Below are 26,124 nucleotides of genomic sequence, written 5' to 3'. Positions count from 1 at the left end.
TCTGCTCACATCTTTTAACGTTTATCCGCTTTCTTTTTCTTCATTTTTTCCCATTTAATCCTCTCTCTCTCGCTCACTCTCTTTTCAAACCCCGCTTGCCCTCCCAAGGTTCTTTCCCCGTCCATTGCACCAATAAGTCGATGTCGCGTTAAGCGGAACATGCAATCCAGTTAGCCCTGTCTACTTTTTACGACAACTTGGGCTAATTAGCAAGAGTATATAGTATTTGCATTTTGTAGCGCTTTTTGTTCATTCAAATGCAAGCTAATCTTTACTGACAATTGCAAATCCTCTCTTTGCTCTTTTCACGCTCTGTCATAATTCGGTAGCAAGTACCACCCAAATTTGAAAAGAGCCCAAAAAAGCTTCATTTTCATATTATGTAGCAGGGGCCGTGTTGTTCCACATGCTATGTTAGCACGCATACATGCAAGCAGCCATACAGGAGTAACCACTGTCCCTACTGTGTGGCACTAGAAGAAAAAAGAATTTCATGTACAGCTTTTTTTCCTACTTTTATCATTTTCGGAATTCATTATCGTCAGAATTGTATTTTTGTTGTTGTTGTCATGAGTTCTGTGCTGTAGCTCTAGGTATAGAGAAGAGCGTAGCAAATATACTACTGTAATAACCAACTAACCTGAAGCGGCTACAACAGTTTTGCTACAATTTTTTGCTATTGCTCCGTGTGCTATTATAATACACGAGCAATTATTATATTAGTTATTACCATTGCATTATTGCCATTACCTTATCTCCTTTTTTAAAAAAATTTCTAAACGCTTTCCTCTTTCATTCCTTCCCATCACAAACACACAGTTAAGCACAGACTCCATTTTTGACCCAAATAGTTGCCACGGGGGCAAAAAGCAGACCATCAAATTATTTTATTCCATTCCATTCCATTCCACCCACCAAACTCATTTGAGGTATTTGTTGGTTCCTCTTCTCATTTTGCTCCACAATATGTACTAATCTCCACAACTGATTGCATTTGAAAAAATGACTCAATTCAAATCTAATGCAATAAACAGGTCATATTAACACCACAAAAAAGAAGTCACCACACAGCATTTATTAAAAGGCGACGCTCTCCCAAAGTAGAAAATATAGTGAAAAAGAAGATGAAGAATACTTGACGGAAAACTTCTCTTTCAAATTAGCTTCTGCAGAAATTAGAGGCAGTTTACAAAACGCATCGAAGCTGAGTGTTGCGGGAAATGTTCAGCAAGCTAGCGACTTCTTCCTCTTCAGTATCAGGTCGCAGTGGGACTCTGCATTTACAGCCCCCCTGCTCCCCCTCCCCTTCTGTAATGTCCTCGCCCCACCCCAACAGTACTGCGAACGCATCCCCAACCAGCATGCCAACTTCATCGGCCAACACAGATGCAGTCGAAACACGATTCTTCACACACTCAGATGTGAAAGCAATCGAAGCAGGCGAAATTAAACTAGGTCAGCCAATCACTTTGAATAGAATCACTGATATCTAGGATTATGGCGAGAGTCATACATTTCAGCAGAAAATTCAGACTGCATTTCTAAGCTGAGAAACATTGAATTCCGAAGCTGTTTTAAAAATACAGAGATGTTTTTCTTAGCTAGATCGCTCTGTAACTTTCTATCTATAACTGAGGGCCTGCATAATTTTGGTGCTGGTGAATTCCCCATAAAGGTTTTTTCATTTTAGTTGAAATAATAACGTTTTTGCGCGCGATGCCCCTCATATGTGGTACGCATAACCATATTGAAATCTGTTCCAACTCATATTTCAACTTATAATTTTTAAGTGCATATAATTATGCTGCTCGACGGTGAAAAATTGCGTATGAGTCGTCTATTTTTAGTTGAAGATTTTAATAATTGGTAAGTTAATCTGTAAGTCCAACTTGCGAGTTCTCATCGCGAATCATTACGAAGTCTCTATTTTTCTCCTCAATTTCATCTCCTTTCATGAAAATAAGAAAACATCTATCCGATGTAAATTTGTTTTTTCAGAGTTTGGGATTCTTACAAAATTCCTACTTGCAAAAGAGGAGCAATGTGTTTTTTGGCTCCATTTTCTGTAGATTCTGTTTGTTTCATCAACTCTTAATTTTAGTTTTTGTATTGCGCCTATTGAAAATGGGGAGCAAGTTTGTATTCGGTGTGCCTTACTGTTCCGACTATTGAAAAGGGCAAACAACTTTGTATTTGGCCGTGTTTCGGTGTTTTCCACGCAAGAAGCAAGAACAGATAAAGAATAGTACCAGTTGTAATAAAATAAAATAACAGACCAAATTTGAAGATTTGCCGTAACTACTTTGGTTTTTCGAAGAAAGCCCGTAGTATAATTAAAAGTTTGATGATAAGTTTGAGTGTAGCCCAAGAAAAGAAGTAAAATTTTTTATTTTGACTTTTGTACGTGTGGCGTCTATAGGTGTGCTTTCACAAGCTCTAAGAATTAGTTTTTTTTGTTCAAATAAGGGTGTTGATTATAATGAACGAGAGCCTGATTTTTAGATAGTTTGACTGACTCGTGAACGATTAGTAAATTTTTCAAAAACGAACGTACGCAGACGATTACGTAAGAAAGAGACGCCGTTATTATCATTCAAGTGGATCTTGTCCCAAACTAAAGATCTTTAGTTTTTTAAATCGTTCATCAGAAGTTGAGTTTGAGCAACTCAAAATCTGCGCTGTTTCGAAAATGTTCGTTAAACGAGTTCTTGTGTTATCAATGTTCAAGTTAGCAGCATGGTCATCTAACAATTTTGGTGCTTTGCAAACAATGACCATATCTAAGCTAAATTTGTTAGTAAGTACCTCAAAAACCTCCTAAATTTGGTTAATGAACTCATCGAGGCAGGGAAATTTTTCTAGAGAACAGACTTGATCGTATCGTGGACACTAACTCTTTTTAGTTTTTGTCAGGATACCAATTGAGAACTAAGAGTGTTCCTTCGGTGGTGCTACCCTTGAACAAAATGTACAATACTGTCATCAGGATGGTTTTCAGCCTTTATTCGAACTGTTATACTTGACCCCAGAACTGAATTTTTCTTTCCTCTAGTACAGGGAATGGGAATAATCTCTCACGGTTTTTAGCAGCAACTGACTTGAAGATCGTTGCATCTGGTCTATTCTTGTCACTGCCTGATCCATCTCCTCTGTGTATGTTTTCGCAAACTTTCCGGCGCTTTTCTTTTTAGTAGTAACGAGTTTTGTAAATGGTTGATATAGTTAATTAATCAAATTCTTCGGAGCAAAAAAGTGAGACGTTTTTAGTTTTAAAACCTACTTCAATTTTGGTCCGTTTTTTGGTAAACTACGTAAATTTAATTTGGCCGAGCATTCAGTAGCTTACGTTGCTTCAAAGAAATCACAGCAGGGCAAATTTGTAGTAACTCTGCTGTAATTTTGAAAATTGATAATCCGGATACAGGTACTTTAGGATATTTTAAGTCTCAGATAATTGAATGGAATTTGATTTTAACTATTTAACTCAAAATAAAAACACGTCATCATTTGTTTGTAATGAAAGTTTTGATTTCAACATGTAATAGAAATTTACGAAAACTACAAAAAATAAAGATACATTCAAGGTTCGTTGATATCATAATTGAAAAGAGGTATTATTTTTAGTTACAGCAAATATTCACTAATTGGACTGCATTCTTGAATAAAAAAAGTTTTCAAAAAGAAAAATCAATGAAGGTATAAGTAACTTTTTTATAGACGTTTTTTGTTGTGTTTGGAATAAAAATTTGCTTTGTCCTGTGTTATAGACTATTTTTGTCTGGTGTGTGGACGTTTTTTTGTCCTGTGCGTAGCCGTTGTTTGCCTTGTGTCGAGTTGATTTTTGTTCTATGTGTGAGATAAGCAACTGTTTCGTAGATATTTTTTGTCCTGTAGGATAATCGTTATTCTTTCTGGTGTGTAGACGTTTTTGTTTGTTCTGTGTGTAGAAGTTTTTTGTCCTTAGTGTAGACGTTTTTGTCCTGTGTGGAAAACGTCTTTTGCCCTGTCTCATGACTTTCTTTTTGTTCTGTGGGTAGACGTTTTTTTTCCTCTCTGATAGAATTTTTTCGTCCTTTGAGATTTATTTTTTTTTGTCGTTTGTGACTTGAGTTCTTAGCCTTATGTGCTTGTCGCTCATTTGGAAGAGGTTTGTTCTGGCTCAAAATGAAGTTTTCAAAAATTGGGGTCGGCCCTGTCATGCTCGGGTAATTGAAATACCAGAGTCCAGAGTCAGTACGACCAAATTAATAATTGCAGGAAACTCGATAAAAAAATCAGATGAGAGTTAAATTGCTATTAGCAACCTGTCCGTAAAAATTGTTGGAACATTTGCCCGGGCTTACACACCGACGGAAAGTAAAACTAAATGATTGGCTAAGGTCTATAGAATTTTTTGTGCTTTTGACCAAGTCTACTATAGCCAATTCAATGTGGTTCAAAGTACATCTGGTCGACAAAATAGGTTTTTTACTTAAGTCTATCAGCCGAGCCGCGCAAATTAACTTAACTAATTGTGAATTTTGTGAAGTTATGGCTGAGTCTCAGTCTTCCCAGATGACGAGGTCACTCCTAAAAACAGAACTGATGCACGTTCATGATGATGTCACCAGTTTACTAGTGTTCATGTACAGAGTCGACTTTTTCTATAAGTCTTTGCTTTTCATATCCTGTTGGACGTTAATAAATCAATTTCAGGCCAATCCAGAAAGCTAAAATTGCTAAAATTACAATTTTGGAGTACAATTCTAGACCCTTCTGTTCGCTACAAAATCACTGCAGAAGCGATTTCTTCACTTCAAGGAATCGTTGAAACTCTTTTTCCCGTCCTGTACAATTGGCGAAATAAGGCTGATAGCGATCGTAGCTGCTCAAACGTTACACCACGGAGGGCTTTTTTTCTTTCCTAATACGCTGGTCGTGATCAGTTGTTTCGTGTCTTCTTACTCCATTATCTTGTCTTATTGTGAAAGAGAAGCAAAAATTATCGTACTGATTTTCGTGCTTATCAAATAATACGAAAAAATAGTTGTTACGGGTCATGTTAAAACTATTTTCAGAATTTTGCTTCTTTTATGGTTCCAAAGGCAAATAGCGTCGATAACCTTCATTTTCAACTATTTGTACGATCTTTTTCTGTCGATTAAAAGAGACCACAATCTGGTCAAATGGCACTTGTGATTAAGTAGAGTTGTTGTGCTCCTAACAGCAAGCCTCAAGAGTGGACTCGAGAGTGCAGACTGTGGAGCAGGAGACACCTTGGTTGGGATGGTCGGCCACTGAAAAGACCCATTGGTCCGAAACCTATTTGAAGAGCTTTATTATAAACACTTCTTGAGTGATACTTTAAATATTCTCTGGAGCTACTACTACTACTACTACTACTAGTTAGTTGATCGTGCTTGGAGTCAACTCCAGAGTTGTTTTCCAGATGTGAAAATCTGAATTTAAACTTTCCAGTTGCATGTATTTTTTCTAGTTATGTTTAAATGGGGCAAGTTTTAGGTTGATCCATCTGAGACCTATCAAATGTACACAGTCATGTGAAAAATAATGCTGATTTAGTGATGTCTCAGCTCTGTTTTTAATGGCGTTCGCGTGGGTTAGGTATACGGAAACGAAGCCATAAAGGAATAACTTTTTCTTTCTAGAGTGGTGGAGAGGGTATTTTGATTGTGGCCTTAAATTAAACCTTAAGCTATCCTAAAGTTCGATTTCCTAAGCGAACAACTAATTGGCTCGGCTGATTGATGTACAAAAACAAGAGAGTTAGTGTCCATTACCTTTGAGCCAATGGTTGTTATATGAACTGTTTTCTTGACCTTAAATGTGATTTGAGTAAACGTCTGTTACTAATACTACTACTACTACTACTACTACTACTACTACTACTTCTTCTACTACTACTACTACTACTACTACTACTACTACTACTTCTACTACTTCTACTACTACTGCTACTACTACTGCTACTACTAACTGACTTGAAATTTCATTTTTTTCTTGCGTCGTAGATTCTGAGGTTTCGTTATCTTGGAGCGGCAAAGCCAGTAGAAAGTGAGGTCATCAAAAATGACCCCCCAAAACTCGCCATAAAGGCACAACATCAGTGAGTGATCCCGTTGAGCCTTAGGAATGCAAAATTTGCAAGGAAATATATGAAAACCCCCTAGACGAAGTCATGGAGTGTGAGCGTTGCCGTTAACACTACTGTGCATAATGCCTTAAAATGCCTGACGCACCCTATCAATACATGTGCCAAACTACTGTAATCTGGTGTTGCTTGCTGTCCAACCGTGAAGCAACTTATCAGCGAAGAACAGGAAAGTGGAACCGATCATTCGACCAAAATTTAAGAGCAGATCTGGATACAATTATGGATAGCATGAAAAACATGATGAATGATCTCTATAAACTCATAGCAGGACCATCTCACGGGAAGGTTGACGAACAGACAGGAATCTGGAAAGAAGTTGTGAATCGGAAAATGAAACCTTTGAAAGAGATCATCTTAGAAGCAACAGAAGAACAAAATAGAGAAGAAGCTGAAGAAAACCGAAGAAAAAAGAACATTGTGACCTACAAAGCCAAGGAGAGTGCAGCTAATGACAGTGAATCAAGGAAACAAGAAGATAAAAAAATAGTTGAAAAATTTTTATCAAGTATCGAACTGGAAGATAAACAAATTGTGAAAACGATCCGACTCGGTCGGAAAACCGATGAGCATATAAACAGACCATTGCTGGTTTCCTTCAATACTGAACAAGATGTTATTGAAATAAACCGTAAATTGCCAAAGATGAAAGAAGCCACTGCAGAAATCAGAAACCTCAGATTTAGCCCGGATCGGAGTTTGAAAGAAAAAGAAGAAGTGCGAAACCTAGTTACGAAAGCAAAAAACTTGAACGATCAGGAAGAAGGAAACTATGTATAACTGGTTTGAGGAACGCAGATACTAAAAATCAAGAAGAAACCAAGACTAGAAAATTAAACTTCTGGTACACAAATATTGACACTCTAACACAAACGAAACATCAGGAATTCCTGACTGAACTAACAAAATAGTTTGTACCATTAACTAGGCTCAATCCAGAGTGTAGAAACAACTTAATATTCACCAATACCACTCGACAGGCAATCAGTGCAAAAAAAAAATACCGGAAAAAAGTTTGCTGCAATAGAACAAAAGTAAATTTTGACAACTATAAAGAAAAAAGAAATGCTGTTAAAACAGCTGTCCGAAATGATCAAAGAGCAAAGAAAAGTGAGATAGCAAATGATAGAAAAATGAAAACAAAAACATTCTGGAGCTATGTGGGCAGAAAACCGTGTTGCAAAATGCAGTACCAGCTTTAGTGCAGGATGATGAATCTTTAACGACCAATGAGATCAAAAAAATTGAAGTTCTTTCCATCAGTCTTCACACACGAACCACCAGGAGAATGGAAGATTCCAGAATTGGATATCACCCATCCAATAAAGGACTTAGAAATAACAGAGCAGTTGGTGAAAGAGCAATTTGACTCAATCAAAACATCGAAATATCCAGGGCTCGACGAAATTCACCCGAAATTTTTGTTTGAATTGAGATATTTCCTGACTCAAGTTCTTACAAAAACTTTTAACAAATCTTGGGACGAAACGAAGCTACCTGAAGAATGGAAACTTGCTCACATTGCCTCTATCATCAAAAAAGGCAAAAAGTCTTCAGCTGACAACTATCGTCCAGTAAGCTTAACATCAACAGTTTGTAAAATCTTTGAGAAAATAATTAGAGCCCATTGTATGGAACATCTAGAAAAAAATGAAATCCTTGTAAATGAACTGTTTGGTTTTCTGCCCGGTAGATCATCACAAACACAACTACTGAGAGTGCTGGATGATTTCACAAAAATAATAGATAGTCGCAGAGAAACGGATGTTATCTACTTGGATTTCAAGAAAGCGTTCGACTCGGTTCCGCACAAAAGACTGATAGGAATCCTAAAACATTATGGAATAAAAGGAAAAACACTGGGCTGAATCAACGAGTTTTTATTAACAAGACGATAAAGAGTTGTGATAAACGACAGTAGATCTGAATGGAAAGATGTTCTGAGTGGGATTCCCCAAGGATCTGTACTGGGACCTGTTTTGTTTGTAATATATATAAATTCAATGCCGAAGACAGTCGAAACAAAATTCTATTTATTTGCAGTCGATGCAAAACTATGCCGAGAAATTACCAGTAACAAAGACGTTGAGTTGCTGCAAGAAGATCTAAAAAAACTGGAAGAATGGTCAAAAAATAATCTTTCGCATTTCAATGAAGATAAATGTGTACATTTGATAATCTCAAATGGAGGATCAAATCGTGAAACAAGCTCGAAAGAATTTTACGATAAACAGCTTGAAACGGCAGGAGAAGAAAAAACCTTGGAGTGATCATCGATAGTAAACTCTCCTTTGACTCTCAAATCTTTTGTAAAAAAAAAGGCAAATTCTATCATTGCAGTTTTCAAGAAAACATTCATTAAAAGACTATATCTGTAATTTTAAATGTTTATAAAGGCCTCATAAAGCCTCAATTGGAGTTCTGTAATCAAGTCTGGTACCCGCGATTAAAGAAGAACACAAGATTAATCGGAAATGTGCAACGACGAGCGATACGAATGGTACAAGGGCTGCAGATACTAAGCTACAATAAAAGATTAAAAAAACAAGAACTACCGTCACTTGAATACCGCAGAAGGCGAGGAACAAGGATCGAAATGTTCAAAATAGGTTACAACCGTTACGACATAAAATAACTTATATTTAATCTTTCTCTACTAAATTACAAAAGGGGCCCTTCCGTTTTGTTACGGTAAGTGCACAAGCTGGATAGGGCCATACCAGCGATATAAAAATGCATTTATATCAGCAATGAAGTCATAAATCAGCATTAAAGGCCAAATTCGAATTGCGTATAAACTTTTTTTACCATTAGATCAGCTAGAGATTGGAAAATTTTGCCAGGAGAAGTAATTGACTCGAAGACCTTGAACGCTTTCAAGAACAACCTGCACAAACATGAGAAGAAAAGCGGAATTAATAATTTTGAGACTAATTAATCGAAAAGGAGTACATCATGAGCTGATCGATAGAGGCGACAAAACGCCTAAAAGATCAGAAAAAGAACTGAACTGAACTGAATTACCCCGTGAGTTACAAGGAATGTTGGGTTTTAAAGCATGGAAACTGCGGATGGCATGGCTACATTTCATATGTGCTCATTCCAAGACATGTCAGCGCGGATAAGTAACCGAAGGTCTTTAGTGGGCTGAACCTTGCGGATACATACAGAACTCGTTAACAAATTGCAGGTGTTTGAGCAAATAACCGTTGTTCTCTGCGGTGAAAAGTTAAACCATTTTCATCAGCCCACATAGATAATGTATCCTTGTCTTGTTCGAGCAAGGCATGATTTTCAATAGAAGAAAGTTTCAAATCGTGTGCAAATTAAAATGATGTTGAGTAGCTTACAGATTCTGGAAGTTGGTTACAAAAATTAAGAAATGAAAGAGGACCGAGAATACTCACTTGCGGAACACCACTGAGTACATGCTTCAACGACGATAACGTACAATCCAGTTTCACTCGTTGAGTACGGTTCGCCTAAATACGAGGAAATTAATTGAATGAAATCACGATCAAACCGGAATTTTTGAAGCTTGAACAGTAAACAGTCAGTGAGAAACACTGCCAAAGGCAGTGATAAAAACGGCAGATTAATGTAAAATAAATTCCAGAAACGTTTTCGACATAAAAGTCATCATCAGCCAATCTAAAAAACAAAGCACCTGTAAAACCGGAATGGAAATGGATGTGTAGAAATTACAAAAAATGTATAAAAATTAACATTAAAAAGAATATAAAAATAGCGTCAGTTAAGAAGGCTTTCTGCCAAAGGCTTTCTCAATATCAAAATACACTGCGCAGAAGTCAATATTTTTGTCGTTACACTTGTAGAGCATGTCAACGTTTTGCAACAGCTGCGTAAATGTGCTGCGATGAGCACGGAAGCCGTGCTGAGAGGCAGACAACGATATCTGACTTTTTCATGTATAAAATTGAAGATGATTCGTTCTAAAACCAGAGATGTGCGAGGAAGGATACTAATTCCGCGGATATTTTTAATGTTTGAACGGGGGCCGGACTTGTGTATTGGAACAATATAGGCTTCTTTCCAGTAAGAGGGCCATATGCGATTTGAAAGTACTTTGGAAAAAAGATGATAGACAGGATAAGTAATAAGCGAGGAATGTTTCAATACGAACGGTGGAACACCGTCAAACGCAACAGTTGAAGAGTCGGGAACTTTAGTTAATAGTTTGCGGACATCGTTTACGGAGAACTCCAGGTCTCTCAGAAAGTGACAGCTCTGGTTACATTACTATGCACTTCGGAATGGAATTCGGAATGACATATTTTTTTAGAAAAATCAAAACACTGTTTTTTGACAATGGAATTTTTTTTGCTGTTCCGGAAAAAAATTTCTGATATAGTTGAAAAAAAAAAAACACTGGTGCTCAATATGTTTCTTTGCCATGTTTGAAAAATTAGTGCAGTATTTGAGTCAGGAGTGCAATATTTGAATTACTAGTGCAATATTTAAAGCTTGCATCCGTGTTTCAAATTTTGCTCTAGTTTTTCAAAAATGAAATAGTAACTAGTTCAATATCTTTCCTAGAACGAACAATCAACCTAAACAAAGTAGAAAGTGAAAATCACGTGTGAGCGTGAAAATGTTTCAATTTTTGTTCAAACTGCGCACATGTGTCTCATACCAGATAAGCAACAACCTGTATTGCATCTCGAATCATTCCTATCTCCACACCGCGTGTCTCGATTTGTTCATAAATATTCTAGATGAAATATGTTGCTCTTGCTTATCTACTACAAAATGGGATTCGGGTATTTTGATCCGGTCCTAAAAATTAGCAATTATTTTTATATAAAGCATACGTCTTATTAAATGTGTACCATAAATTGATGCGATTTGTTTTGGCAATCCTTAACTTTGCATCTATTTTTCACTTCATCAAAATACTGAGCATCATATGCGCGAGTAAACATACGATAACATGTTTTCTTGATTTAGTTAAAATAAGGTGAACTAAACTGAGGTCCTTTCAGCATTCATTTCGTTTTTGACTAGATTTTAAGATAGCAAAAACAAGATAGCTTACTCTAATTTTCTTCACTAACGACTTAATTGCTCTTTTAGATCAAATTCTAAAGAAATTTCTGCAATGCTTCGAAAGATACAAATACGACGAATCAGGAATCGATCTATTCGATTCTTTTTCAAGTATGCTAGAGTTCAAGAAGCACTTCACAGACATGCTCTCCAAGTTCCCTGAGTTTTCAACAACCAGTATCACGACTGACTTAAACAAACTTCTAGCTTTACTTGCTGATCGAGATGAAAATGTCATCGAACCTGCGTTTCACCTCATGTCAGATCTGCATTCACTGTTGCACGAAAGAATTTTCCATTTAACTGGCAGAGTCTCATGCAAGTTGGAACATGAGAGAGATAGTGAGGCGATTGATTTTGAAAAGATAACATTGGAAGAAATTAAGAGAATACTTGATGAAAATAACAAGTCAGAGGTGAAACTTCCAGTAGTTGAGTCAATTTTGGTCAACTCCGGCGAAAAAGGCATATCAAAGGTAATCATTTTGTTATATTAGCTGATAGCATTTACTTTGTGGGTTTTTCCATTATACCCCTAGCCTAATGTCATGAAAATTACCCACGTGCTCCGGTTCCCGGTTCTCATATTTTGGAAGAATGTTTGGCTCTTTTCCAGTTTCCCCCCCTTTCAAATTCAATTTTGAAAAGTGTATTTAACGTTGTCATAGTGTAATGAAATTTGGCGTGGTGAAGTAATCGACAACTGTGAACAGATTTGTTCTTCATACTTTACAGCGTAACATCACGCATTTAGCCGTAAAAACACGTAAAACAAACAAAAAAACTCGGTGTTTTGAAAGGGGGGGGGGGAAACTGGAAAAGAGCGGAATGTTTATGGTAGACATGAGAAAAATTTGTAAACAAGTTGCATTGCTCATCATTGGCCTAAAAGTTTGCTTCGGCTCTAATTTGATGCTTGATGTTTAAAAAGTTAGTTAAACGTTGGCTTAAAATGATTTTTGGTTTTCACAGGCTTTTGAATCCGGAGAGATGTTCTCGAAATACTTCCGCGATTGTTTGTCTTATGTCGAGAAGAAACTAGCGCTAGATCTGGACTATTGCGTGAAGTTGTACAAAATTTCACAGGGATACAACTTTTCTGCAGTTGACGAAAACTACGCTACTTTGCCTCTTTGGGGAACAGTATCGTTTATGAACCTCCAGGTAACTATGGATTTTGGTATATGGAGTTAGATAATCAAATACCTAACTTATATTCAGCGTACTGAAACAAGAGGATTTAATTAAAAGAATCAGTTTTTTCTTCCTGGCTCATTATATTATCTCTTTTTTTTTATATAAATTTACACTTGCGAACTAGTCTTTGTTTCCGTAAACAACTTTTCTCTCAAGAAATCGCACTTGCTTTAATATAAATCCTAACAATTGGTTCCTTCCCTTTTGGTCTGGAGGTAACGCTGTCGCTTTTGCACCCTCATGTCTTGGGTTCGAGTCCCGGCAGGGACTTGTTTTTTCCAATATGTATGAAATTTGAAAAAAAAAAAATCCGGTAAAAATTGGGTCGTAGGACTTTCGCTTAGGTGCTACATCACGGATTTTTCTTGGGCGACAAGCAAGTATTATGGTGGTTGGAAGTGTTTTTCCTTCTCGTTTCAGGCGGTGTTTGAAACTCATGTAAAAAAATATTATAAAATTAGTTTTTTTTTCGTTTTAACTGGTTTCTGCTCAAAGACTGTCGTATTTTTTCCGCTTTGTAAGTTTTCCGTCGCTAATTTTAAAATTAATTCTTGCTTAGCATGTTTTTTTCCTGGAATTCCTGTTTGATTAAAACAGTTTTTATGAAAATGAATGGAATTGGTTTGATTTTTTAAAACTTTTTGCAAAATTTTTTTAGCTCGGTAAAAAATCACTTTCGATTTTCAAAAAAAGAACTCATGCTCATCTGTGTGCAGGCATAATCCCCTAGTCTTTTTTTTTTAATTTACCCCACTCTCCATTGCCTTCGAAAAGTCTATGGGGAAAATTTGACCCAAATTTAAGGATTTTTGGTTTCAAGAACCACCCTCCCAAATCTGAGATTTTGAGTTCAATAGATGGAACGGGTTGAAGGAGGCCCCACTGCGTGATCGGCCACGACAATACTTTTTTCGCACAAAAAATTTTTTTCGCGAGTAATTGCTCTCGGAAAAGTAAATTTTTTAATTTTTAGACCGTTTTTTGCAAGGTTTTGTCTTTTCTCAAACATTATCCTCCTAAATCTGAGATTTGAATTCAATTTCCAAAAAAGTCTGAAAAAAGTTCCCCTGCATGAGCGGCAACGCTCAATTTTTTACGCCAAAATTTTTGGTCCTCTGAAAAATCAATTTTTTTTTTACTTTTTTTGAAACTTCTTGACTTTTCTCAAGAACTACCCTTCAAATCTGAGTTTTTGGGTTCAATCGAAGTAGCGGGTTGGTTGTAAAAGCTCTTCTGCATGATCGTCTCTGCCCGTTTTGCACAGAAGGTTAAGGCCCTCGGAAAAATCAACTATTTGGTTTGTTGCCCGTTTATTGGAAACTTCGACTCCTCTCGAAAACTACAATGCAAGATCTGATATCTGAGGTTTAGTCAAAGCAATAGGCTGCGGAAAATTTTGCTGCATAAGCGGCTACGTCGTAATTTTTAAGGAAAAATGAGTTGCGAAAAATTCAAATTCTAATTTCGACTGTTTTTTTGGAAAATTTCGGGTGTTATCTTAAACTTACCTGCCATTTCTTATGTTAATGGTTTCATCGAATGAACAAGTTGGGGGTGCGTATTTTGGTGCGTAAATCGTTGCTGCGTAATTCGGTACCCACTTTTTTGTAGATAAAAGATTTTGGCGTTCGGAAATGTCAAATATGTTTTTTTTCGACCATTTTTCGGACACTGACATTTCTCGAATATTGTCTTCTCAAATCTGAGGCTCAATCAATATAGCTGGTTGTAGGAAGCTCTCCTGCATAATAGACTACGCGCAATGCTTTAACAAAAAATTCTGGCTCTTGGAAAAACCATTTTTTTTCTTCATATTTGTAACCTTATTTCAACTTTCTTGAAAATTACCCTTTCCAAATTTGTTTTTGGGTTCAAACGAAATAAAAGGTTCTTAAATCAGATAAGGCAAGTTTTTGATTTAATGGCCGCTTTTTGAAAACGTTTTGACAAATATCCTGCCAGTTCTGATATCTCGACAACTATCCCTTCATTTTGATATCAAGATTTTAATCAAAATAGGAGGTTGTTGAATGCCTATTTGCATAAGCGGTCACTTTCAGTTTTTTGGATAAAAGTTATGGGCTTCAAAAATGTCAGTGTTTTGAAATAGACCGTTTTTGGAAACTTTCTCGAAAACTACCCTGCTAGTTCTTAGGTTAAGTATTCAATCGAGCAACCAGATTTTGGGAGTTTTCTCCGCTTAACCGAACACGACCTACTTTTTGTAGAAAAAAATGTTTTGGATTTTGGAAAGCCGTGTTGTTTAGAAACTATTGACTTTCCTTAAAAACTAACCTATCAAATCTGAGACGAATTGTTCAATCGAAAGAACCGTTTGCGAGAATTTTTCCCGCCCAAGCAGCGACTCGTTCCTTGTTTTGTATGAAAAATGTTATCTCCTAGGGAACCTTTTTTTAGTAGAGAAACAACTAAGATTTTGGGCACAGTCAAATTTTTGAAATTATCCATTTCATCGCGCATCAGTATTACCAATGCAAATGAAAAATATCAAAGAGGTACTTCCAAGTTAAGCTGGGTCTGCTAAGTGCTACTTGATTTGGACATTATCTTAACCTAAAAGTGGAAACTGAGTAAAAAATCCAAATTTCAATCACAACAGTGTGGTTGAAAAAGTCTGGTGTTACTTGCATAGAATTTAAGATTCAAAATGTTTGCCAATTTTTGACAAATGTGAAGTTGTCAATAATATGGAATGGACGGATAGCCATAGCCTTGGTTAATTTGAGGATAATTCCTTAGTGTGACCAGTTTAAGCCATAAATTGAAGCATGCTTTCTCCCTTATTCAAGCTTGAAGCTATATTTGGAAATTTTTGTCTGTCAAAAATGTGTTATCGTGTTTTTTCAGGACAAAGAGTACTGCAAAAAATTGAATGAAGTGACTATGGAGCTGCAGAACAGGAAGTTCGTGGAATCTCTGCGCAGTCGCAAACAGGAATTCGATGACTTGCGCAAGGAGATCAAAGATCTGTGGGAGCTGGAGGAGAGAAATTATGCCAATACGTGTTTGCTAGTCAGGAAGGCGCGAGATAACTACTGGCTTAAGGTATGTCATTCTGAACAAAATTATCCGATCGATGAAAAAGTAGCATATTATCACGCCCGCAGTAATGCCTGAGATAATTACACAGGCAAAGGGCAGTGTGATAGTACGATGCAAATTTTTCCGACCTAATTCACAAGTTCTAGCGCTACTTTAGCTGGCAATTTTGAAGCAGGAGGCTGAATGGCCGTTTTAATAGCATGTGCATTGACATTTAATTATTAGTAATTTAATACATCGGATTCATTCTTAGTTTATCAAATGAACCGAAGGATGCTACAGTGCAATAATAAAAACTCCTTTCGAGATTTTTGAAATGCACAATTCTAACACCATTTGGCTGTATACTTTTCAATTTATTATATGCAAGAGTGTGCTTGCTTTTCTTCATTTCAAATTACATGCAAAGTTTTTTATATTGTGAAATTTGAAGGTCCATTTTGCCGCTTGTTTTTGGTTTCTATAAGAGTCAGTGGCTCAATTTTGTAGGGTAGCCAACTGCAAAACATAAATGCCCGAGGACTTATGATTAGTTCCCGTACAGGTAATTTGTTTTTCAATACACATTAGTTTTCTTTCACCCTTTTAAGCTACTTCTTGCCGTTTGTTAGCTTGTGTTTGCCTCCTTGAAAACTTAAATATCCACTTTTTGCCTCTGCGAATGGCAACCGGGTACTAAATTTTTCCCGTTGTAATTTTTGCTCAAAGAAGATGTTACATGTTTCAACTTGTTTCGTAATAAACTCAAATCTAATGAATGGTTCTGCCCAAGGGTTAACTTCAAGTTCAAAAAATTTTTAGAGCGCAAAATTTTTCTCGCTCGAATGGAGATCTATCAAGTTGATGTCGGCTTGTTTATCCCCTGATAAGTTTTGTCTCTATCATATTCTAACGCTAGTGATTATGTTTTTTGACATATTTCCTTAAACTAAACTTCAACCGAGGCAAATGTATGAAACTTTTGGGAGGTATAGTTTCTGTTTTTGACTCAGTGGCTTTAATCTCATTTTTTTCACCTAGCTTGCCGTGTAATGTCTGTGATGTGTCGAAAGTAGTGCGAAGCTACGCTTCTACTCGTGTTGATTTTCAGTGAAATCATATGTAGCAATTTTATGAGTTAATTTTTTGCATTAATTGTTGATATAGTTTATTCTCTATTTAGAGATTTCAATTAGTATTACAAATATCCGGCTTGTTAAAGCGCTATCATTGCTGCTTGGCATGTTCAAATTTTGAAGAAAAGGTACAAAATTTTTCTCCAGACAAATTTCGACTGAATCATTTTGACAGCTTGTAACATAAAAAGAACATTTCACCTCAGAACTTATGGTGGACGTAATAAAATTGCCAATTCGGATTTATTAATGCACGCAAAGCGACCATTTTCTAGTGCTGGAGTGTAGTCGAAAACCTTCCTTAAATTTAATTGAGACCAGTTCATTGATCTAATCATTGCGTTCTAGAATTCGTGGCATTGCGTGTTGGGCAATGGTACCAAAAAGACGAGCAAAAATAAACTTGTATTTGAGTAGTGATGAAAGTGTTTTTTTATCCAAGCAGCAGTGGGTTAGAGGTTAAGGCAACTGCTTCATGGCGATTTTGTTGTCTGTGTTTGCTTGCCAGAATTGTCAGTTGTGCAAGTGGTGCAGACTTTTATTAGCATTATTTATTTGAAAAAGTAAATGAAAAATTTATGAAGTTCTTTGGCACTAGTGGATAATTTGAGAATTAAGTTTTCAAACCGTTTTGAAGAGTAATGAACGCAGTGAAGACTCTTATATAGGTCTTGATGATTTTTTTGTTTTTTTAAAGGAAAAGTCTCTAATAACTACAGATGTGCATTGATACATATTGATGCATTTATGAATGCACTCAGGTATATATGCACTTTACGAGTTCAATTGGAATTCATCTGCTGAAAATGACGTAAAGATCAATCTCCAAATACAAACGTGCAAATGGTGCAAAAATTCGTGAACGATTTCTAATTTCGTGTTCAAGTTGGATTCAAAATATCAAAAAAAGCGTCAATCATAAATTGTTCCAGAAATTCAAAGAGCTTAAAGGGCATCTATTTTTTTCTTTGAAATTCAAAAGTTGAGATTTTTTCAAGAAAGTCAAGTGTTTTTTAATGTTTACTTGCCTTCATTGCTCTTTTCCAATTTTCGATTCGCTATGTTTCTCAAAAGTTATTTTAACACTAGCGCCAGCTGAAAGTTTTGTTGAGAACCTTTTTTTCTAAACTAAGTCGCTAATATTGGTGACACTTTGGTGGCATCTTTACAGCTTTTTAATAGCATGTGCTTTGATATTCGAATAGTGATAAGTTAACGCAGTTGATGCAAATTTAAATCATAAAATGAACCGAAAAAAATATTTGTTTCAAACAGAACAAGAATAAAAACTCGATTTCAGAAATTTTCTAACTCAATTTCGTGTTAGAAAATTGAGATTTTTTCAAGAAAGTCAAGTGTTTTTTAATGTTTACTTGCCTTCATTGCTCTTTTCCAATTTTCGATTCGCTATAATTCTCAAAAGTTATTTTAACACTAGCGCCAGCTGAAAGTTTTGTTGAGAACCTTTTTTTCTAAACTAAGTCGCTAATATTGGTGACACTTTGGTGGCATCTTTACAGCTTTTTAATAGCATGTGCTTTGATATTCGAATAGTGATAAGTTAACGCAGTTGATGCAAATTTAAATCATAAAATGAACCGAAAAAAATATTTGTTTCAAACAGAACAAGAATAAAAACTCGATTTCAGAAATTTTCTAACTCAATATATCTCGCAATTTTTTGAAATGCATAATTAATGTATAATGTGGCTTTATCCTTTGCGATTGAGATTTGTTACATGCAAAGTTAGTGTGGATTTCTTCAGTTTATTATAATCCAATTTATTACTTGCAAAATCGTGTCTATTTGTATTTGGCGCCACTTTTGCTGAGTCGCATTGGCAATTTTTTAGCATGTGTAGCTGCTTTATTCGTGAATAGTGTTTGCCAGTGGTTAATCGTGCGTGGCTCAGTGGTTATTGCGTGCGAGTCAAAATCTTTTGATTGCAGTAGGTCGCAGAACAAATCCTAGACCTAGCCGAATTTTTCGAGGCTTTTTTTTGTTTTTTATTATTGCTTTTTCTAGAGCTGCTTTTTGTCGTGTTTTCGCTAGTGTTTGCGAAGCGAAGCTACGACTTTGTGTTAATTAGTTCCTCCATATCTCGCGCAATTAAATCGCAGATTTTAGTTGATTTTTTGTTACCCTAGCAATTAGAACGGATATTGCAAGGTGGCACTAATTTGTTTCCTGTAGATATATTTTTTCACAGAATGACTAATTTGTGGTCATCTTCAAATCTGCACCTCGTCAAACAACACTAAGCTTTGCTTCTAATTGCTCGTTAAACTTAAAGTCAGTTTTTGTTTTGGTTGTAATTTTTTGACTCTAATTTTATAATTGTTTTTATTGAGCTTCAAAGCTGTTGGCTTATATTTGTCTAGTATTGCGTCATTTGATGAGAAAAGATTTTGAAGCGTTTTTAAAGAATTTTTTATGAAATTTTTTTTCCGACTGAACGGTTCTCTGCTCAATTGAGGGTTTTGTTACTGCTTTGTGGGTTTTTTTGGGAGCCCCACATTTTGAATGTTAAAATGTTAAACTTCAAATCAAAATATGAAATTTTGGTAGATCTAGTTTTTTTTAGCAAAAGGTTTTCGTTTCATTTTGTGTTTACCATTTTGTCGTGCTGTATGCGTGTATGCGTCACTTTGCCTCTTGTTCAAATGTTTTTTTGTGCTCGGAACCCTCTGTGGTATTTACATGGTGGCATCTTTACAGCTTTTTAATAGCATGTGCATCTTTACAGCTTTTTAATAGCATGTGCTTTGACACCTCGGTGGCATCTTTACAGCTTTTTAATAGCATGTGCTTTGACATTCGAATAGTAATAAGTTAACGCAGTTGATGCAAATTTAAATCATCAAATGAACCGAAAAAAGCTGTTTGTTTCAAACAACAGAACAAGAATAAAAACTCGATTTCAGAAATTTTCTAACTCAATATATCTCGCAATTTTTTGAAATGCATAATTAATGTATAATGTGGCTTTATCCTTTGCGATTGAGATTTGTTACATGCAAAGTTAGTGTGGATTTCTTCAGTTTATTATAATCCAATTTATTACTTGCAAAATCGTGTCTATTTGTATTTGGCGCCAATTTTGCTGAGTCGCATTGGCAATTTTATAGCATGTGTAGCTGCTTTATTCGTGAATAGTGTTTGTCAGTGGTTAATCGTGCGTGGCTCAGTGGTTAGTGCGTGCGACTCAAAATCTTTTGATTGCAGCAGGTCGCAGAACAAATCCTAGACCTAGCCGAATTTTTGCTAATTCGAGGCTAATTTTTTTTTTAATATTGCTTTTTCTAGAGCTGCTTTTTGTCGTGTTTTCGCTAGTGTTTGCGAAGCGAAGCTACGACTTTGTGTTAATTAATTTCACCATATCTCGCGCAAAGAAATCGCAGATTTGGTTGATTTTTTGTTACCCTAGCAATTAGAACGGATATTGCAAGGTGGCACTAATTTTTTTTCCTGTAGATATTTTTATTCACAGAATGACTAATTTGTGGTTATCTTCAAATCTGCACCTCGTCAAAGAACACTAAGCTTTGCTTCTAATTGCTCGTTATACTTAAAATCCGTTTTTATTTTGGTTGTAATTTTTTGACTCTAATTTTATAATTGTTTTTATTGAGCTTCAAAGCTGTTGGCTTATATTTGTCTAGTATTGCGTCATTTGGTGAGAAAAGATTTTGAAGCGTTTTTTAAAGAATTTTTCATTTTTTATGAAATTTTTTTCCGACTGAACGGTTTTCTGCTCAATTGATGGTTTTGTTACTGCTTTGTGGGTTTTTTTGAGACCCACGTTTTGAATGTTAAAATGTTAAACTTCAAATCAAAATATGAAATTTTGGTAGATCTAGTTTATTTTTATCAAAAGGTTTTCGTTTCTTTTTCTGTTTACCAGTTTGTCGTGCTGTATGCGTGTATGCGTCACTTTGCCTCTTGTTCAAATGTTTTTTGTGCTCGGAACCCTCTGTGGTATTTACACAGCAACCGGCAGTTCTATAAAATTTTCGAAAAAGCAAGGCAGTTTTTTTGTTTTCTTGCGTTCATTGACTCTTTTTCAACTGTCTGTTTGCGAGGTTTTTTAAAATCTGATACTTATTTTATTGGCTGGTTTCGTAAAGCATGAATTTCACATATTTTTGTTGAATTTTTTCTAAAATTTTGATTGAAAGTTCTGTAATTTACCATTTTACCATTACCAATTTCGAATAATGTTGTTTTTTGTTAAACTTTTTTTGATTAAAATTTTTTGGCTTAGGTTGTATTGGCTTAGTAAGTCCATAATGCGTAGTTTCGAAGCCCAAAATTTTCTATTCTTCAAAATCAGGTATTATGAAAAATGTATGGCATTGGGTTTTTTTGAGACCCTTTCGATTTTTTTTTCTGCAAAATTTTAGTTCGGTAGAAAACTACTTTTTCGATTTCCAAAACAAAGGTATAAAAAAGAACGCCTGCTCATCTGTGTGCCTGCATAATCTTCTTATCTCTTTTTACTTTACCATTCTCTCTACAGCCTTCGAAAAAAATCTTTGAGGGGAATTTATGTCTCAAATTTTTATTACTTCTCGTTTTCTAAAAAATATACTCTCAAATTTAGATTCTGGTTTTTTCGGTGTGTCGAAATTTTTCTGCATATGCGGCTACGCCCTATTGTTTTTTTACAACAAGTTATGGCCTTCGGAAAAGTCAAAATTTTGCTTTTGTGACCCATTTTTTTTTGCAAAACTACCGTTCAAAGTCGGGTTATTTTGATTTAATGGGTTGCGGGAAGCTGGCTAGATTAATCTACTATGCTCAATTTTTTAAACACAAAAGTTATGGCCCATTTGAACATTTTAATTCACGTAGTTTTTTCACATTTTTCATTTTTTTTCCGACTTATTTTGTATGTTCGCGCTGTATCGCAAGTGGTGCGAAGCTTCGCTTCCCCTCTGTATTTCTTTCATATTCTCGGAGTTCATTCACACTTCCTCAACTTGCTGTAGGCTGTTTTTATCTTCATATCGAATTTGCAATTTTTAGCAAGTTTTAACCTGGTTATCAACCAAACGTTTCAATTCGAAACTACAAATTCTATAATCTATGCTGAGGATATAATGGGTCAATGGTCTTATTTTAGTCCAATTTGGCTGCTCAACGAGAAACGGTATGAACTCAGTGGCCTTTTGATTAATTTTAGGATGCTTTCAAGTCTAAACCTCAATTTTCATCTGTTTCAGCAAGCAGAAGTGAGTAGACTAGAGCAAAGTAGCAGTGAATCGGAGAAGCGACAAAAACAAATGATAGAAGCCAAGGACAGACTATTAGACTCCAAAATCAAGTACGACAGGCTAATAGCTGTAGCAAATGCCGGTCAGAAATCAGTGAAAGACGAGCGCAATACTGCCGTGATTTGCATCAGACAACTCATTTTGCAGGCTGAGCTGAAGATTCAGTCGGCTCTGATTAACTACTTCAAGATGGTGACTGGAATGTACCAACTGAGACCTGTGCAGTATAAACATCTAGTAGAACAAAGTAGAAGTTACACCGTTGAAAACTTCTATAGGGACCAATTGATTAGCATCCTCAATAACGATCCCGATCTGCCATCTCAACAGGAGGAAGAGTTCAAGCTAGAAAACTGTCCGAATCTCAACATAAAACTGCAAGAGTCGAAAGCTAGCAGACTCTTCAGTATATCAAGCAGCGCCATGTCAAATGTGATCAGCAGCAAGTCAAAAAGCACCGAAGAGGGTGGTTGTGGTAAACGGGCATCCAATTTGTCATCAATGCTAACAGTTCCAGGATCGGCTTTCGATTCAAGACATACCTCATTCTCGGACTTCACTTCATCAGATGCTGCCAAAACTCACAACTTCGCTGAAGTCGATCGAGATCCCTCCGTTCATTTTCAGTGCACATTTTGCGTCGAGTGCGACGTTTACGTGTTCTACGAAGCTTTGTTCTGTAAAACTTGTTCGAAAGCTATTCACACAGGATGTCTGAACAAACTTTCAATCACCTGTTTTCAAGCGAGAGACGTGCCCCAGAGAAACATGAAGATATTCTCAGTTCCTCTTTCCCTGCAACCAATTGACAATGCTGCAGGCGTTCCCGTGGTACTTTCAAAATGCATCAAGCAGATTGAAAACGAATTCTTGGAAATCCGTGGGTTGTATAGGACTGAAGGTGCAAAGGCCAAAGTCCAAATTTTGTGCCAGAAATTCGAAGATAGTTATAGTAGTGTTAATTTATCTAGCACACCTCCGCAAGTTCTCTGCTCCTTAGTTAAGCATTTCTTCCGTGTTTTACCTCACAGGCTGCTTGACAACAATTTGACTGAGGATTGGCAAGATGTGGGAAGATGTTATAGAGCCCTTAAAGAGGAAGACAAGTCGTACAATCACTTACTGCAGAAAAGCGCAAAGTTGATCGGTCTCCTTAGTGTGCAAAATCAAAAAGTCTTACGATTTTTTCTGCGTCATCTGCGTCAAATAACAGAACATAGTTCTCTGAACAAAATGAACGCATACAATTTAGGAAGAGTATTTGGACCTACTCTCATCACCAATAAAAAGCAAGACGAACATATTTTTCAGCTTGGAAGACTAGACCAAGAAATCTCAGAGTTGGACCATCTTTCGGCGGTTATCGAAATGTTTATAGAGGACTACCCAAAGTTATTTGAGAACGTTAGCATTCAAAGTTGCAGTTCAGATCCGATGTCGAAAACTCTGACTCTGGATGAAACATCGTCGACTTTGAAATATTCAGAACCGGAGCTGAGAGGCTGCAAATCCACCGAAGCTACAGTCGATATAACATCAACGGAGGGGATGCATTCAAAAGCGACCAAAAGATCACTGCAAAGTCTAGCAAAACTGCATGGAACTGTGAGTGTAGAGAACGCGTCGATATCTCCGACTTCGAATGTTCTAGAAGAACCACCTCGGCTAAATAAGTTTGAGAGTACACAGAGCTTCGATCCGAGTACGGAACCAGCAACGTCTCCGACCAATGAAGAGCCACGAAGAGTAGGAGCGAGCGAAGATAGTGAACTTCGACTGTTGACCAAAACTATTGTGGTTAGAAGTTCTAGCTCAACTCCCAACATGGAAAAGAGCTGACGGATGATTCCAACATCAACTATCGGCAACGTTTAAGAATTCTCAATTTTTGAAGACTTGAAATTTGAACTAGTATAAACAGAAGTTAGACGAGAATAAATAGTTGTATTGATACAATAATTGTATAAAAACGCTAGAATCTTTGAATATGCTGTAAATATTTGAAGCCATAGGGTAGATTTTAGAAAGTATGATGCATATAACAATTTAGAAACTATTTGTAGCGATTTCTTAACATGTTCAAAAATGATTCAACTCTACTTAGTTTGTAGTTTACCTTCACAAAATTTGAATTTGATGCATTTTTACAAATTTGACTGTTCAATTACGTTCGTATCAATAATGATACTAATGAAATGGTTGGAGCTATTTCGCAGCTAAGACTATTACGTGGAAACTTAGACTATTCAATGGATGGCTTTGTAATCATGAATTATTGCAGTAATAAATTTCAATTTATATATAGGTTCCATTTGGGTATGCATTTTGTTGATGTAATTGTTTAAGTCTCGTCAATTTCAAAAATTTAATTATTTTCTATATCAATGTAAAAGTTCTAGATTTTAATTTCTAACAGCTGGTTCTGTTTTTCAATTAAACGAAAAATTCAGTTTCCTTTAAACCAGTGGTTGAAGCTTATCCAGACATGTCTGGTCCGTCAACCTGAGCTAAATTGATCTGAAGGCTTATTTCGTTGTAGCTAGCGTCCCCTATAAATATGAATAGTGTACTCACGCCCAAAAATTATCAGGCCCAAGCTTAAATTTTTGTGATTTGACTTAACGTGGTGAAGGAGAGCAGTGGTGAAGTGGTTACGTATCCGCCTCTCAATCGAAAGGTCGTATGTTCGAGGCCCACCATGATCCGTGCTCGTTGCTTGAGGGTGAGGCAACATTACCCAGCCCAGAAAAATAACCAAAAAAGTTGCATGTAGTTCTTAAGCAGGAGCACAGCAGCGGTTCGCCGTGATGAGCTGAACAGCTCGTATGTTGGTCTTCGTGGATAAATGATCTTAAATCAAGTTGAGTTCTTTTTAAGTAATTCAAATTGAGGATCTCAAAAATTTGGAATCAAATGCGATCAAACGAAAAATTGAGGTTAACAACAGCAGCAGAGGTGCAAATATTGATAGAGTCTCACCAGTGGGAAAAAAGAAATATGAACAACAAATAGAATCATAAACAGTTACACGAACTGAAATTTTTTGTTGATTATTTCATGATAAAACAAAAAATATAATGAGTTGATATTAAAGCGTGCTATTTTGCCCTTACTTAATTTTGATATACTAATTATACAAGTGTTTTTGGCGCGGAAATTCAATTGCGTCAGAAGCATTTCACAAATATTTAATTGTTTCTTATTTTTAGTCAAAACAAATTGCAGATTGTCCGTTCCGTTTGCCCTGTTTATTTTAATGCGAGCACTCCAGATTGATAATGATAACGCGACCATTAAGCCGGGAAAGGAGCTTATGGACTGCGTATGCGAGTAAACTTTTGTGCTCTGTAATTAGGTGAACACTAAAGCTAACTTTTATATTTTATTTTACCTAGATTTCAATTTTTTTTGTAGTAATTTAGATATAAATGAGAGATCTTTGAGTCTCTACAGCGAAGGAGTGCAATCGAAAACATGGCAAATATGAAATTTCTCCTTTTTTAAAACAGAGAAATTAAGGATATTGTTTCCATACGAGAACAGCTTATAAAATATAGGGACGTAAAAGGGAAATTTTTCAGGCCAACTGAGGGAGTTCGTGATTTTTTGACTATCTTGCTATGGTTTTTTTCCTCCTATCTCAGATCAACTGAGACATACAAAGCAGTATATCATGAATACCACTGAGCAAATTCTCTTGCAAAATACTAGATTCTCACCAAAAACAGAATGACAAGTTAGCCTATCTCAACTAAATTATTTTCCTAGCATTATTTGCTGCAACGAAACTTTTCTTTCGCCAAACCAGCATTTTAAAAATTTTTAAATTTAACGAGTATCAATCTCTCTTTGAAAGTTCTCGTAAGCGTAGGGGAGGGAGAAGGCATAGGTTTGTATGTAAATTGTGGAATAGATTTTGAAATAATAAAGAAACAAGAACCGAACTCAATTATTAAGCATCAAAGTTACAAATGAAAGCGCGGTGAAAACTCAGGCACTCGCGATACTCTAAAGCGTTTTGGGCGATATTATAGTAGCCCATCTAAACATCTACTTTGTGGTGGCTTTAATATCAATATACTAATAAAAAGCAAAGACTCTCTGAACTGATGAGCATAATAACTGGCAACGAATTTTTCCTACAAAATGAAAAACAACCAAAGAAACCAAGACCAGTAAGACGGGTATAGATCTTTTTTTCTTTCAATTGTAAAAAAAAAACATTTTCAAAAGCTTTGTAACTGATCATTATGG

The 26,124-nt window shown here is 36.0% G+C and overlaps 1 protein-coding gene across 1 annotated transcript; it reads left to right on the top strand.

Annotated features, from left to right (window-relative positions):
* LOC134844728 (rho GTPase-activating protein 29-like) lies at positions 1-24,284 on the top strand. Its single transcript, XM_063861544.1, has 5 exons — positions 1-1,455; positions 11,246-11,694; positions 12,191-12,382; positions 15,284-15,481; positions 21,820-24,284. Exons 1-5 carry the CDS (start codon positions 1,221-1,223, stop codon positions 23,707-23,709), a joined length of 2,964 nt encoding a protein of 987 aa, XP_063717614.1. The 5' UTR covers positions 1-1,220; the 3' UTR covers positions 23,710-24,284.
* Positions 24,285-26,124: the final 1,840 nt, after the last annotated feature.

Source organism: Symsagittifera roscoffensis, chromosome 1 (genome assembly GCF_963678635.1).
Source record: "Symsagittifera roscoffensis chromosome 1, txSymRosc1.1, whole genome shotgun sequence".
Lineage (NCBI taxonomy): Eukaryota > Metazoa > Xenacoelomorpha > Acoela > Convolutidae > Symsagittifera > Symsagittifera roscoffensis.
This window is presented reverse-complemented; position numbering and strand designations above follow the sequence as displayed.